This window comes from Coregonus clupeaformis, chromosome 28 (assembly GCF_020615455.1).
Source record: "Coregonus clupeaformis isolate EN_2021a chromosome 28, ASM2061545v1, whole genome shotgun sequence".
Lineage (NCBI taxonomy): Eukaryota > Metazoa > Chordata > Actinopteri > Salmoniformes > Salmonidae > Coregonus > Coregonus clupeaformis.
The window spans coordinates 2,510,176-2,524,388 of record NC_059219.1 but is presented as its reverse complement, the minus strand read 5'-3'; the positions used below and the strand labels follow the sequence as shown (position 1 = coordinate 2,524,388).

The 14,213-nt window shown below is 46.2% G+C and overlaps 1 protein-coding gene across 2 annotated transcripts in view; it reads left to right on the top strand.

Moving 5' to 3' along the window:
- LOC121543652 (conserved oligomeric Golgi complex subunit 5) overlaps window positions 1-14,213 on the top strand; it is an 89,153-nt gene that overhangs the window by 66,570 nt on the left and 8,370 nt on the right. For both annotated transcript variants that reach the window (XR_005996039.2, XM_041853693.2), the window contains exons 13-15: window positions 4,664-4,825; window positions 4,980-5,079; window positions 13,160-13,270. Coding sequence is in view for 1 of the 2 variants with exons in the window: in XM_041853693.2 (XP_041709627.1) it covers window positions 4,664-4,825; window positions 4,980-5,079; window positions 13,160-13,270 (373 nt within the window). In the remaining variant the exon portion in view is untranslated. The remainder of the gene's footprint in view (window positions 1-4,663; window positions 4,826-4,979; window positions 5,080-13,159; window positions 13,271-14,213) is intronic.

Genomic DNA, 14,213 nt, shown 5'->3' with positions numbered 1-14,213 from the left:
TATGTAGTTCTGTCCTTGAGCTGTTCTTGTCTATTAATGTTCTGTATTATGTCATGTTTCATGTTTTGTGTTGACCCCAGGAAGAGTAGCTGCTGCTTTTGCAACAGCTAATGGGGATCCTAATAAAATACCAAAATTCTAAATACCAGTAGTACAGTCGTGGTCAAAGGTTTTGAGAATGACACAAGTATTGGTCTTCACAAAGTTCGCTGCTTCAGTGTTATGCGATATTTTTGTTAGATGTTACTATGGTATACTGAAGTATAATTACAAGCATTCCATAAGTGTCAAAGGTTTTATTGACAATTACATTAAGTTTATGCAAAGAGTCAATATTTGCAATGTTGACCCTTCTTTTTCAAGACCTCTGCAATCTGCCCTGGCATGCTGTCAATTAACTTCTGGGCCACATCCTGACTGATGGCAGCCCATTCTTTCATAATCAATGCTTGGAGTTTGTCAGAATTGGTGGGTTTTTGTTTGTCCACCCACCTCTTGAGGAGCGACCACAAGTTCTCAATGGGATTAAGGTCTGGGGAGTTTCCTGGCCATGGACCCAAAATGTCGATGTTTTGTTCACCGAGCCACTTAGTTATCACTTTTGCCTTATGGCAAGATGCTCCATCATGCTGGAAAAGGCATTGGTTGTCACCAAACTGTTCTTGGATGGTTGGGAGAAGTTGCTCTCAGAGGATGTGTTGGTACCATTCTTTATTCATGGCTGTGTTCTTAGGCAAAATTGTGAGTGAGCCCACTCCCTTGGCTGAGAAGCAACCTCACACATGAATGGTCTCAGGATGCTTTACTGTTGGCATGACACAGGACTGATGGTAGCGCTCACCTTGTCTTCTCCGGACAAGGTGTTTTCCAGGTGCCCCAAACAATCGGAAGGGGGATTCAGCAGAGAAAATGACTACCCAATCCTCAGCAGTCCAATCCCTGTACCTTTTGCAGAATATCATTCTGTCCCTGATATTTTTCCTGTAGATAAGTGGCTTCTTTGCTGTCCTTCTTGACACCAGGCCATCCTCCAAAAGTATTTGCCTCACTGTGCATGCAGATGCACTCACACCTGCCTGCTGCCATTCCTGAGCAAGCTCTGCACTGGTGGTGCCCCGAGCTGAATCAACTTTAGGAGACGGTCCTGGCGCTTGCTGGACTTTCTTGGGTGCCCTGATGCCTTCTTCACAACAATTGAACCTCTCTCCTTTAAGTTTATTGATGATCCGAAAAATGGTTGATTTAGGTGCAATCTTACTAGCAGCAATATCCTTGCCTGTGAAGCCCTTTTTGTGCAAAGCAATGATGACGGCACGTGTTTCCTTGCAGGTAACCATGGTTAACAGAGGAAGAACAATGATTTCAAGCACCACCCTCCTTTTAAAGCTTCCAGTCTGTTATTCTAACTCAATCAGCATGACAGAGTGATCTCCAGCCTTGTCCTCGTCAACACTCTCACCTATGTTAACGTGAGAATCACTGACATGATGGCAGCTGGTCCTTTTGTGGCTTGGGCTGAAATGCAGTGGAAAGGTTTTTTGGGGATTAAGTTCATTTTCATGGCAAAGAGGGACTTTGCAATTAATTGCAATTCATCTGATCACTCTTCATGACATTCTGGAGTATATGCAAATTGACATCATCAAAACTGAGGCAGCAGACTTTGTGAAAATTAGTATTTGTGTCATTCTCTAAACTTTTGACCACGACTGTACATTTACCATTAATTCCCATAATTTCTAATCTACAATGTTTGTTTGGTTACGGTCATTTCTGTAAATATATTATTATTACAGTCTTACCATTGCATTGTAGGAGTTGTTTGCAGAGCGCACAACCTAGGCTACACTTGTGAGGAAAAGTTTTGGTTTATTTCATTCCATTTACGAGTTGTCAATTTATTAATTGTCTTTTGTTTGGAGCGCTCCTGTCAATCTTGAGTAAGGACACGCACCTGATTACGCATAGAACTAGGCTACCTGGCCTGCGCGCAAATGTAGGCTTATAAATGTACCCATTTGGGGATCTGATACTATTTCTGATTGTCTTAACTCACCATATCTGTGGAGCTTCTCAAAGTAATTTTTTCTTTGTCTCAAAAAGCAAGTAAACAAAGTCTGTTTTTACATCCATTGAGAATGACAATAGTTCCTCAACGTAGCCTATTTGAAAAATCTTTCCAGCTCTCTCTCTTTCAATAATGTCATGCTCTGATCCGGTGGAAATGTCATAAAGAAGACCTACCTGATTACTTCTTATCTCTTGCAATAATATCCTACAGCTGTGTCTGTCTGTCCAGAGCTCACATATTTTATACAATGTTGCACGTTTGCTAGTGTGAGCTTCAGGTTGGACCCAAGTTAATAGTTGATACAATGTTTGAAGTTCCTTGAAGACAGGCCATGCGTAGCCAATGTGATTTACAGGATATTTATTTTCTACCTGTGGGCTGCAATGTTTTTTGTTGTTGGCTTTAAGTAGGCTATTTTTACATATTGGCAATGGCAATAGAAGTTACTTTTAGATTTGCATCATTTTTATTTAGATTGCATTTTGATTAACCACATGACATTGATTTTGAGATACGAAGACTTTATTATAAATGAAATGAAAATGTGCATATGAAAATCATAACTGGCACGCAGATCCGTAGAAATAGTACGATAACTTGGCACTCCAAATGGAGAAGGTTGCCGACCGCTGGTGTAGCCTATTACTGGCAACATCAGGAGCTTAATGGCAGAATCTGCGAAGGCCAACAGCAGCAGGCAGAGGGAGGAGGAGGGTCGGGTTGGGAACAGTTATTTTTTCTTCTTCTGGTTAGGCTATATTGATCTCTGGCTCCCTCTTTAGTCATTTGTGTGTCTTGATTTTTAATTGCGGTGCTTAATGCTTCAGGCAAAGTATCCTACATTGATTTTATTCAAACATGGGGTGTCTATATATGGAAAATACACGTTAAAAAATTTAGACCAATCGATTGGTTGAAAGCACAGACGACTCTCGGTCGACCAATAGTTTTTGTTGTTGTTGGGGACAGCCCTAAAATAGGGTGCCGTTTGGGACGTAGACCCTCTCTACTGGGTGAACTTCAGGCCTGACATATCCCTATCATGCCTGTAGATGTCTGGAATAAGCAACTATATTTGTGACAGATGCAACAACCTGAGTGTTTAAATTGCGTTGTAATGGCTATGTGACCAGACAGGTGGAAATGGCTCCTGTACACTCTAGCGTCTGTCTGTAACTGCTGGAGCCTGATATGAGTCACAACACATTAACCTAAATGTGTGGAGTTCCAGGCTCAGCCAGGGGCCCTTGCTGTTCCCTGATTCCCAGTAGGAGATCCTGGGCCTGGGTACTCAGGCTACAGCGCTTGGCCCCGCTGGTTTTCCCTCTGGCACTCAGTCAAGCTGAGCCAGTGTTGATTAACCAGGAGTACGAGGCCCACTGGGAGCAGACCCAGGTTATCTCCCTGACTCTATTAATTTTCATTCTCTCCCTCTCTCTATTACTCTTTTTCTTCTTGGCTCCCTCTCTCCATCCCGCTCTCAACCTCTTTAATTTCCTTGCTTTGCCTGTCTCTCTCCCTCTACCCCATACCCTCTCTCTCTCCGTCTCTCTGTTTGCTCTCTGATGTAGAGCTGTCAGTGTGTTGTGTGTTGTCTCAGTGTTTAACCTTGTAATTACGGGCGCTGCTGTGGGCTAAATTACCTCTGTTACTCAAGGTGTCTGTTGCTGTGGTAGGGCACTGAAGAGAGAGGTAGAGAGGGGGCTGAAGGGAGGGAGAGGGGATGGACGGAGGGAGAGAGGGAGGGAGGGAAGAGAGAGGTGTGTGAAGAGAGGACAGAGGGCACACTAACAAGCTGCTAGAGTACTGCACGGACGGATAGAGTGAGGGAGAGAGGGTGGGAGGGAGGGAGGGAGGATGAAAGGAGGTAGTGTGAAAAAGCCCAGATGGAAAAGTGACAGGGGGTGGGAAGAGATGGATGAATCGGCTGGTAGACACAGAGGGATAAGGGGTCAAAAGAAGTGAGAGGGTGATGAGATGAAGAACAAACATTGAATGCACGTTTGCTCGTGTGCGATAATCACTCGTCGTCATTCAGTCATTATTCTCATTTAGCTACATTTCAGTTAATGAGAGGGCACCATTAATCAATAGACGCCATGTCTGATGAATGATGGTGCATAAAATTACTGACCAGATGAACCAATGATTGGAGCGGTGCTGGAGAAGTGCATACGGCAGTGTGTGTGTGCGCGCAACCCCATATCCAACCTTGTCCTTTAATGCCCCTACAGCCTGCTGTTTGCTTGGGTTTCTCTACCTCTTCCCCATTTCAGCAGTGTGAGAAAAGAGAGAGAGCAAGGGAGAGAGAGAGTTGGAAGAGAGGGTAGCCGTGCCAGAGCCTGTCACTACTGATGTCTTTATCTCGCTCCAGCGACACAGACGAGTCCACTGTGCACTCGCTGTTGGTCTAGATCAGTGTTTGTGTCTGTGTGAGGTGTAAATATACAGAGAATCTGGCCTCTAGGCACGTTCCGAAATGTAGGACTTTGTTTACACCAGGAAACTAATTAACCATCGATGTACTGTATATTGTATGTAAACACATTCATGAGATAAATAACGTGTGTGTGTGTGTGTGTGTGTGTGTAGTCCAGAGAAGGCGTTGAAGGACTCTCTGCAGCCCTATGAGGCAGCGTACCTCTCCAAGTCTCTGTCTCGTCTGTTTGACCCCATCAACCTGGTGTTCCCCATGGGGGGACGCAACCCCCCCTCCCACGACGAACTGGACAGCATCATCAAGACCATCACCAGGTACACACCTACACAAACACTGTTCTCTACTCAGACAAAATTCTCTGAAAAAAGCAGAAATATAATTTCTTACATCTGTTGTTCATCTCACTTTTTCCTGATCCTGTTACTTCCGCCGTCCTACATGTTATATTATTGTGTGTGTCCTCCACAGTGAGCTGAACGTGGCGTCGGTAGACCCCAGTCTGACTCTGGCCGTGGCCAAGAACGCTGCCAAGACCGTCCAGCTCTTCTGTGTCAAGTCTGAGCAGCTGGTAGGTCACCACAACAACCGTTTGTCCATCAGTCAAACCCTGTTCTGTGGCTAAGTGGCAGCCCTGTATGTCAGTGAGTGTCAGTGGGCGCAAGGAGAGGAGATGAGGGGAGGAGGAGAAGAGAACAGAGGAGAATAGAGGGGGGTAGAATAATACAGACCGGTCAGAGCATGTCTCTCTCAGTCCATTGTCTTCAGTGTTGATTCAGAATTTCCCTGCTGTGAATCAATGGTCATCATCAGTGGGCTGCTTGGCTAGTCAGATGAGGAGGGTTACTGAGGAGGCTAGTGGCTGGGTTAGTGACCCATAGGGCTCTGGTCAAAAGTAGTGCACTATGAATTACAGTGAGGGAAAAAAGTATTTGATCCCCTGCTGATTTTGTACGTTTGCCCACTGACAAAGAAATGATCAGTCTATAATTTTAATGGTAGGTTTATTTGAACAGTGAGAGACAGAATAACAACAACAAAATTCAGAAAAACGAATGTCAAAAATGTTAGAAATTGATTTGCATTTTAACGAGGGAAATAAGTATTTGACCCCCTCTCAATCAGAAAGATTTCTGGCTGCCAGGTGTCTTTTATACAGGTAACGAGCTGAGATTAGGAGCACACTCTTAAAGGGAGTGCTCCTAATCTCAGTTTGTTACCTGTATAAAAAACACCTGTCCACAGAAGCAATCAATCAGATTCCAAACTCTCCACCATGGCCAAGACCAAAGAGCTCTCCAAGGATGTCAGGGACAAGATTGTAGATCTACACAAGGCTGGAATGGGCTACAAGACCATCGCCAAGTAGCTTGGTGAGAAGGTGACAATAGTTGGTGCGATTATTCGCAAATGGAAGAAACACAAAATAACTGTCAATCTCCCTCGGCCTGGGGCGCCATGCAAGATCTCACCACGTGGAGTTGCAATGATCATGAGAACGGTGAGGAATCAGCCCAGAACTACACGGGAGGATCTTGTCAATGATCTCAAGGCAGCTGGGACCAAAGTCACCAAGAAAACAATTGGTAACACACTACGCCGTGAAGGACTGAAATCCTGCAGTGCCCGCAAGGTCCCCCTGCTCAAGAAAACACATATACAGGGCCGTCTGAAGTTTGCCAATGAACATCTGAATGATTCAGAGGAGAACTGGGTGAAAGTGTTGTGGTCAGATGAGACCAAAATCGAGCATTTTGGCGTCAACTCAACTCGCCGTGTTTGGAGGAGGAGGAATGCTGCCTATGACTCCAAGAACACCATCCCCACCGTCAAACATGGAGGTGGAAACATTATGCTTTGGGGTGTTTATCTGCTAAGGGGACAGGACAACTTCACCGCATCAAAGGCACGATGGACGGAGCCAAATCTTGGGTGAGAACCTCCTTCCCTCAGCCAGGGCATTGAAAATGGGTCGTGGATGGGTATTCCAGCATGACAATGACCCAAAATACACGGCCAAGGCAACAAAGGAGTGGCTCAAGAAGGAGCACATTAAGGTCCTGGCGTGGCATAGCCAGTCTCCAGACCTTAATCCCATAGAAAATATGTGGAGGGAGCTGAAGGTTAGAGTTGCCAAACGTCAGCCTCGAAACCTTAATGACTTGGAGAAGATCTGCAAAGAGGCGTGGAACAAAATCCCTCCTGAGATGTGTGCAAACCTGGTGGCCAACTACAAGAAACGTCTGACCTCTGTGATTGCCAACAAGGGTTTTGCCACCAAGTACTAAGTCATGTTTTGCAGAGGGGTCAAATACTTATTTCCCTCATTAAAATGCAAATCAATTTATAACATTTTTGACATGCGTTTTCCTGGATTTTTTTGTTGTTATTCTGTCTCTCACTCTTCAAATAAACCTACCATTAAAATTATAGACTGATCATGTCTTCGTCAGTGGGCAAACGTACGAAATCAGCAGGGGATGAAATACTTTTTTCCCTCACTGTATATAGGGAATAGGGTGTCATTTAAGACACAGCCACAGTGTCTGTGAGTCGTTCCTCCTGCCTACTAATGTAGTCTTCAAAAGGTAGAGTTGACCTGAACATTAACCAATAAAACATTTGTAGAGACAATCAGCACCTGACCACCCTGGCTCTCACCCTTGATTATATAGTGGGCTAGAAGTAAACCCTACAGCCCCAGGAGCTCCCCATCTTCCAGCTCTTACATTTACATTTACATTTTAGTCATTTAGCAGACGCTCCTATCCAGAGCGACTTACAGTTAGTGAATACATATTTTTTTATACTGGCCCCCCGTGGGAAACGAACCCACAACCCTGGCGCTGCAAACGCCATGCTCCACCAACTGAGCTACATCCCTGCCGGCCATTCCCTCCCCTACCCTGGACGACGCTGAGCCAATTGTGCGCTCTTCACATATGGGTTGCGTCCCAAATGTCACCCTATTCTTTATACAGTGCACTACTTTTGACCAGACACCTATGGGCGTCCATGGAGTGTTCTCCTTTTCTCGGCTGATCAGCTGTAGACTGTCACCATCAACCCCCTCTGTCTGTAAGTATTGTTAAAACTAGTATCCAGTTCCGGTGGCATTCATTGAAATGCGTGGCCTTTTCGTGGCTTTCTTTAGAAAATTACTATGAATTAACTGACTTAAATCCTAAAACTTGTCAATACTAAACATCATATTAAGGTGTGGGATATTCATTGTGTAACAATAAATAACTAGCGGGTCTATTACGCCTCAGCAGCTAGAATTTGTCCGTCCACAATTCAACTGTGGGAACATGGCGGCTTTCAGCACCAGACAACAGAAAGAGCTGGCTGCTACTATACGAGAGATGGTTCGTGAGGAGATTAGCTCCGCCCTCGATTTACAATTAAAACCGATAAATGAATCATTGGCAGTGCTCACTGCTAAAGTGGATACCTATTAAAATAAAGTGGAACATTTGGAGAATACAGCCAATGCGACAGAGGTGCAACTCCATGACCTGGAAACAGCGTGAGCTAAGTTGGAAAGGATAATCAAACTCCTAAAAGAGAAAACGGAAGCATTCGAAAATCATTACAGTAAATTAAATGTGCGGGTCACAGGACTTGAAACAGGTGTGGAAGCGGGCAACCCAACTTCCTTCATGAGCAATCTTTTCTATGAACTGTTCAGGCAGGAGAAGCTGGGTCCCATATCGCTGATTAACATTGCGCACCGCACGGGTAACCTCCACAACCGTTCTCGCTGTATGATTGTACGGCAAATTGTTTGCCTGGCAGCGGAACCCGGGGGTCTGACCTATGCAGGAAAAAGGATCAGCAACTACTTTGAAAAAAAGGTTGACGACATCCGCTCCTCTTTTACGGAGTCCATTGGTCCCACTCACATAGAACTACCATACACCTTGACCTCTTTCTCCGTTCTCTATCCAGATGAAATCCTGCGACTAGTGATGTCCGGCCTCCCGACAACCTGCCCACTTGACCCCATCCCCTCCTCCCTTCTCCAGACCGTCTCTGGAGACCTTCTCCCATTCCTCACTTCCCTCATCCACTCATCCCTGACCACTGGCTTCAAGATGGCCAGAGCTGCTCCCCGCATCAAGAAACCAACACTCGACCCCTCTGACTTTAAAAATGACAGACCGGTATCCCTTCTTTCTTTTCTTTCCAAAACACTTGAGCGTGCTGTCTCTGACCAACTCTCTCGTTATCTCACTCAGAATTATATTTTTGACCCTAACCAGTCAGGCTTCAAGGCGGCTCACTCAACTGAGACCGCTGTCCTCTGTGTCACAGAGGTTCTCTGCTCTGCCAAAGCTGACTCTCTCTCCTTTGTTCTCATCCTCCTAGATCTATCCGCTTCCTTTGACACCGTGACCATTCAGATCCACCTCTCCACCCTCTCAGGGTTGGGCGTCTCAGGCTCTGCACACTCCTGGATTGCATCCTAGCTGGCAGGTCGCTCCTACCAGGTGACGTGGAGAAGATCTGTGTCTGCACCACGTACTCTAACTACTGGTGTCCCCTAGGGCTCGGTTCTAGGCCCTCTCCTCTTTTCACCAAGTCACTCGGTTCTGTCATATCCTCACATGGTCTCTCCTATCATTGCTATGCGGATGACACTCAACTACTCTTCTCCTTCCCCCTTCTGACACCCAGGTGGTGACACTTATCTCTGCGTGCCTGGCAGACATCTCAGCTTGGATGTTGGCCCACCACCTCAAGCTCAACCTCAACAAAATGGAGCTGCTCTTCCTCCCGGGAAAGGCCTGCCCGCTCCAAGATCTCTCCATCACGGTTGACAACGCCACGGTGTCCCCTTCCCAGAGTGCAAAGAACCTTGACGTGACCCTGGACAACACCCTGTCGTTCTCTGCAAACATCAAAGCAGTGACTCGCTTCTGCAGGTTCATGCTCTACAACATCCGTAGAGAACGACCTTTCCTCACACAGGAAACGGTGCAGGTCCTAATCCAGGCACTTGTCATCTCCCGTCTAGACAACTGCAACTCTTTGTTGGCTGGGCTCCCCGCTTGTGCCATAAACAGAATGCCGCAGCCTGCCTGGTGTTCAACCTTCCTAAGTTCTCCCATATCACCCCGCTCCTCCGCACACTCTACTGCCTTCCAGTCGAAGCTCGCATCATCTTCAAGGCGCTGGTGCTTGGGGAACTGTACCTCCTTACCTTCAGGCGATGCTCAAACCCTACATCCCAACCCGAGCACTCTGATCCACCACCTTTAGTCTCTTGGCCCTCACACCCCTACGGGAGGGCAGCTTCCGCTCAGCCCAGTCAAAGCTCTTCTCTGTCCTGGCACCCCACTGGTGTAACAAGATTCCCCCTAACGTCAGGACAGCTGAGTTCCTGCCCATCTTTCGAAAACGCCTGAAACCCTACCTCTTTGAAGAGTATCTTAAATAACTCTCACGGCGCCTACACAGTAATGACACCATGCCAATTGATGAATACTTGCCTTCGGAAAGTATTCAGACCCCTTTACTTTTTTCAAATTTTTTAAAGTTACAGCCTTATTCTAAAATGGATTCAATAAATACAAATCCTCAGCAATCTACACACAATAACCCATAATGACAAAGCGAAAACTGATTTTAAAAAAAGTTTTTGATAATTTATTACAAATAAAAAACAGAAATACCTTATTTACATAAGTATTCATCCCCTTTGCTATGAGACTCGAAATTGAGCTCAGGTGCATCCTGTTTCCATTGATCATCCTTGAAATGTTTCTACAACTTGATTGGAGTCCACCTGTGGTAAATTCAATTAATTGGACATGATTTGGAAAGGCACACACCTGTCTATATAGGGTCCCACAGTTGACAGTGCATGTCACAGTAGAAACCAAGCCATGAGGTCGAAGGAATTGTCCGTAGAGCTCCGAGACAGGACTGTGTTGAGGAATAGATCTGGAGAGGGGTACCAACAAATTTCTGCAGCATTGAAGGTCCCCAAGAACACAGTGGCCTCCATCATTCTTAAATGGAAGAAGTTTGGAACCAGCAAGACTCTTCCTAGAGCTGGCCGCCCGGCCAAACTGAGCAATTGGGGGAGAAGGGCCTTGGTCAGGGAGGTGCCAAAGAACCTGATGGTCACTCTGACAGAGCTCCAGAGTTCCTCTGTGGAGATGGGAGGACCTTCCAGAAGGACAAACATCTCTGCAGCACTTCACCAATCAGGCCTTTATGGTAGAGTGGCCAGATGGAAGCCACTCCTCAGTAAAAGGCACATGACAGCCCTCTTGGAGTTTGCCAAAAGGCACCTATAGACTCTCAGACCATGAGAAACAAGATTCTCTGGTCTGATGAAACCAAAATTGAACTCTTTGACCTGAATGCCAAGCGTCACGTCTGGAGGAAACCTGGCACCATCCCTACGGTGAAGCATGGTGGCAGCATCATGTTGTGGGGATGTTTTTCAGCGGCAGGGACTGGGAGACTAGTAAGGATTGAGGCAAAGATGAACGGAGCAACGTACAGAGAGATCCTTGATGAAAACCTGCTCCAGAGCGCTCAGGACCTCAGACTGGGGCAAAGGTTCACCTTCCAACAGGACAATGACCCCCCTAAGCACACAGCCAAGACAACACAGGAGTTGCTTCGGGACAAGTCTCTGAATGTCCTTGAGTGGCCCATTCAGAGCCCGGACTTGAACCCGATCTAACAACTCTGGAGAGACCTGAAAATAGCTGTGCAGCGATGCTCCCCATCCAACCTGACAGAGCTTGAGAGGATCTGCAGAGAAGGATGGGAGAAACTCCCCAAATACAGGTGTGCCAAGCTTGTAGTGTCATACCCAAGAAGACTCTATGCTGTAATCGCTGCCAAAGGTGCTTAAACAAGGTACTGAGTAAAGGGTCTGAATACTTATGTAATGTAATATTTCAGTTTCTTATTTTTAATAAATTAGCTAACATTTCTAAACTATTTTTGCTTTGTCATTATGGGGGATTGTGTGTATATAGAGATATTAGGGGGAGGGGACTGGCAACCAACCTGTGTTTCTAGGCATGATGAGAAGGGATGGGAAACATGGTTTCCGGGCTGGGGTTGGATGGTGACATGCTGGCCCACCTGTTTTTTTGTTTCTTTTTCTTTACATACCAATTTCCGGGCGGTGGTTGATTGCAATCATTGCTTCTACTCATTGTCTCACAGATCGATAGGTTAGGTCTTGTTCTCTCTCAAATCTTCACACACACCATTACGAGGAACCACATTTATGAACTTTGACACATCCCTGTGACTTTCCCTGTCCAATGAGTCATGAGGACTTGTGAATGTAGAATTACATGTAGCGTGCGTGCGTACATAGACTGCATATGTGTGTGTGCACGTGTGTGTGTCACTGTCAAAGCAGTGACTCACTTAGCAGAAGCTTCATTAGTAGGTTGGAGCCTCCTCCCCAGACACCCCAAGCTCTAAATATACACTCTGACACACGCACACACACTGAGATGCGACACACATAGGCCTGACCTACACACAGTCTCTCTCTCTCACACACACACACCCATGCACACACTCAGGGCCTACACACACTCTCACTCCCACACACACAGACATACTCAGGTGTGAACAGGAAGCTGCTTCAGGGCTGGTATCCTGACACCTTTCTGTGTGTTTGTGTGTGTGGGCACGTGCATGTGTCATGAATGCCAGTGTGCGTGTGTGTGCGTGTCTGCCATCCACACAACTACACTCTGAGGCTATAGTTAACTGTTGCTCTGCCATTTTTAGACCGTTGCTATGGCAACACTTAGCACATGTTGTCTTATCTCTCGCTTTTTCTCTCTGTCTTCCTGAGATGGCCGAATACCTCTGTCTCCGTCTTCCTGAGATGGCCCGAATACCTCTGTCTCCGTCTTCCTGAGATGGCCCGAATACCTCTCTCTGTGTCTTCCTGAGATGGCCTGAATACCTCTGTCTTCTTGAGGGCCCTAATTTCTCTCTTTCTGTTATCCAATCAGCACTCTGTCTGCGGTGTGAAGATTCAGATTTCTTCCAGATCATTCCATTCCAAATGTTATTTTCAGAGCTTGTCTATGACTTTTCCTCCTATTTTCTCCTCTCCGATCATTTGATTAAGTCTAGTAGGTATGATGAGGATTAGATAGGGAACCTCTAACTTTCCCAGCTCTGTGTGTGTGTGTGTGTGTGTGTGTGTGTGTGTGTGTGTGTGTGTGTGTGTGTGTGTGTGTGTGTGTGTGAGAGAGAGAGAGAGAGAGAGACCTGATTGTTATCACCTCTGAGATGAGTGGTGGTGAGGTGTCCCTCTCCCCCTGTGGAACATGTCCTGAAGACAGCAGCAGAAACTGCTAGTACAGCTGGATCCTGGCTCCTGCCCCGTTGTGTGTGTGTGTGTTGTTCCCTGGCCCCTACTCACTCTGCTATAGCAGTGGGAGCTGATGTCTGGCTCCTGTGTGCCCTCTCACTGCTGCTGTGTGTCTGCTGAGAACTACAGGTGACTTGACTTTTTTTCCCTCTATTCCCTCCACCTATTTCTCTTTCTCCTTCTCCCCCTCTCCCTTTCTCTCTCTCTCCCACCCTCTCTTTTCCTCTTTCTCTCCCTCCATCCTTCCCTTCTTCTCTCACTCTCTCTTTCGCTCTAGCTATCTACCCAGGGGGATGCCAGTCAGGTGATAGGGCCTCTAACAGAAGGCCAGAGGAGGAACATGGCGGTGGTCAACTCCCTCTACAGACTACACCAGGCTGTTGCTAAGGTAACACACACACTCACAATCACACCAATACGCTCACACACACGTATACACGCACACGTATACTCACACCATCACACACATTACACTTATTAGCTTGCACTGTGTTCTTTTTACATGTCCACATTATGTTTTAAATGTCCACATTGTTTTACACGTCTACATTATGTTTTACATGACACTACATCTGTATCAGACATCTGACACGTGTGTTTTATTACACATTATAAACTGGGTGGTTCGAGCCCTGAATGCTGATTGGCTAACAGATGCGGTATATCAGACCGTACACCACGGATAAGACAAAATATTTATTTTTACAGCTCTAATTACGTTGGTAACCAGTTTATAATAGCAATAAGGCACCCCAGGGAATTGTGATATAGGGCCAATATACCACGGCTAAGGGCTGTGTCCTAGCACTCCGTGTTGCGTCGTGCTTAAGAAAAGCCCTTAGCCGTGGTATATTGGCCATATACCACACACACTTGGGCCTTATTGCTTAAATATAGGAAGACTGGGATGGTAGCGTGACTAAGAGTTCACGCAGAAGAGTGTGTGTGTGTGTGTGTGTGTGTGTGTGTGTGTGTGTGTGTGTGTGTGTGTGTGTGTGTGTGTGTGTGTGTGTGTGTGTGTGTGTGTGTGTGCTGGTCATCTGGTGTCACAATGATTTGATGGGGAAATGCTGACAACCAATTACCCTAGGTATTTGTAGAGTTAATGTATCTCATCACCCAAAGTAAACTAGCTGAGAGAGAGAGAGAGAGAGAGAGAGAGAGAGAGAGAGAGAGAGAGAGAGAGAGAGAGAGAGAGAGAGAGAGAGAGAGAGAGAGAGAGAGAGAGAGAGAGAGAGAGAGAGAGAGAGAGAGAGAGAGAGAGAGAGAGAGAGAGAGAGAGAGAGAGAGAGAGAGAGAGAGAGAGAGAGAGAGAGAGAGAGAGAGAGAGA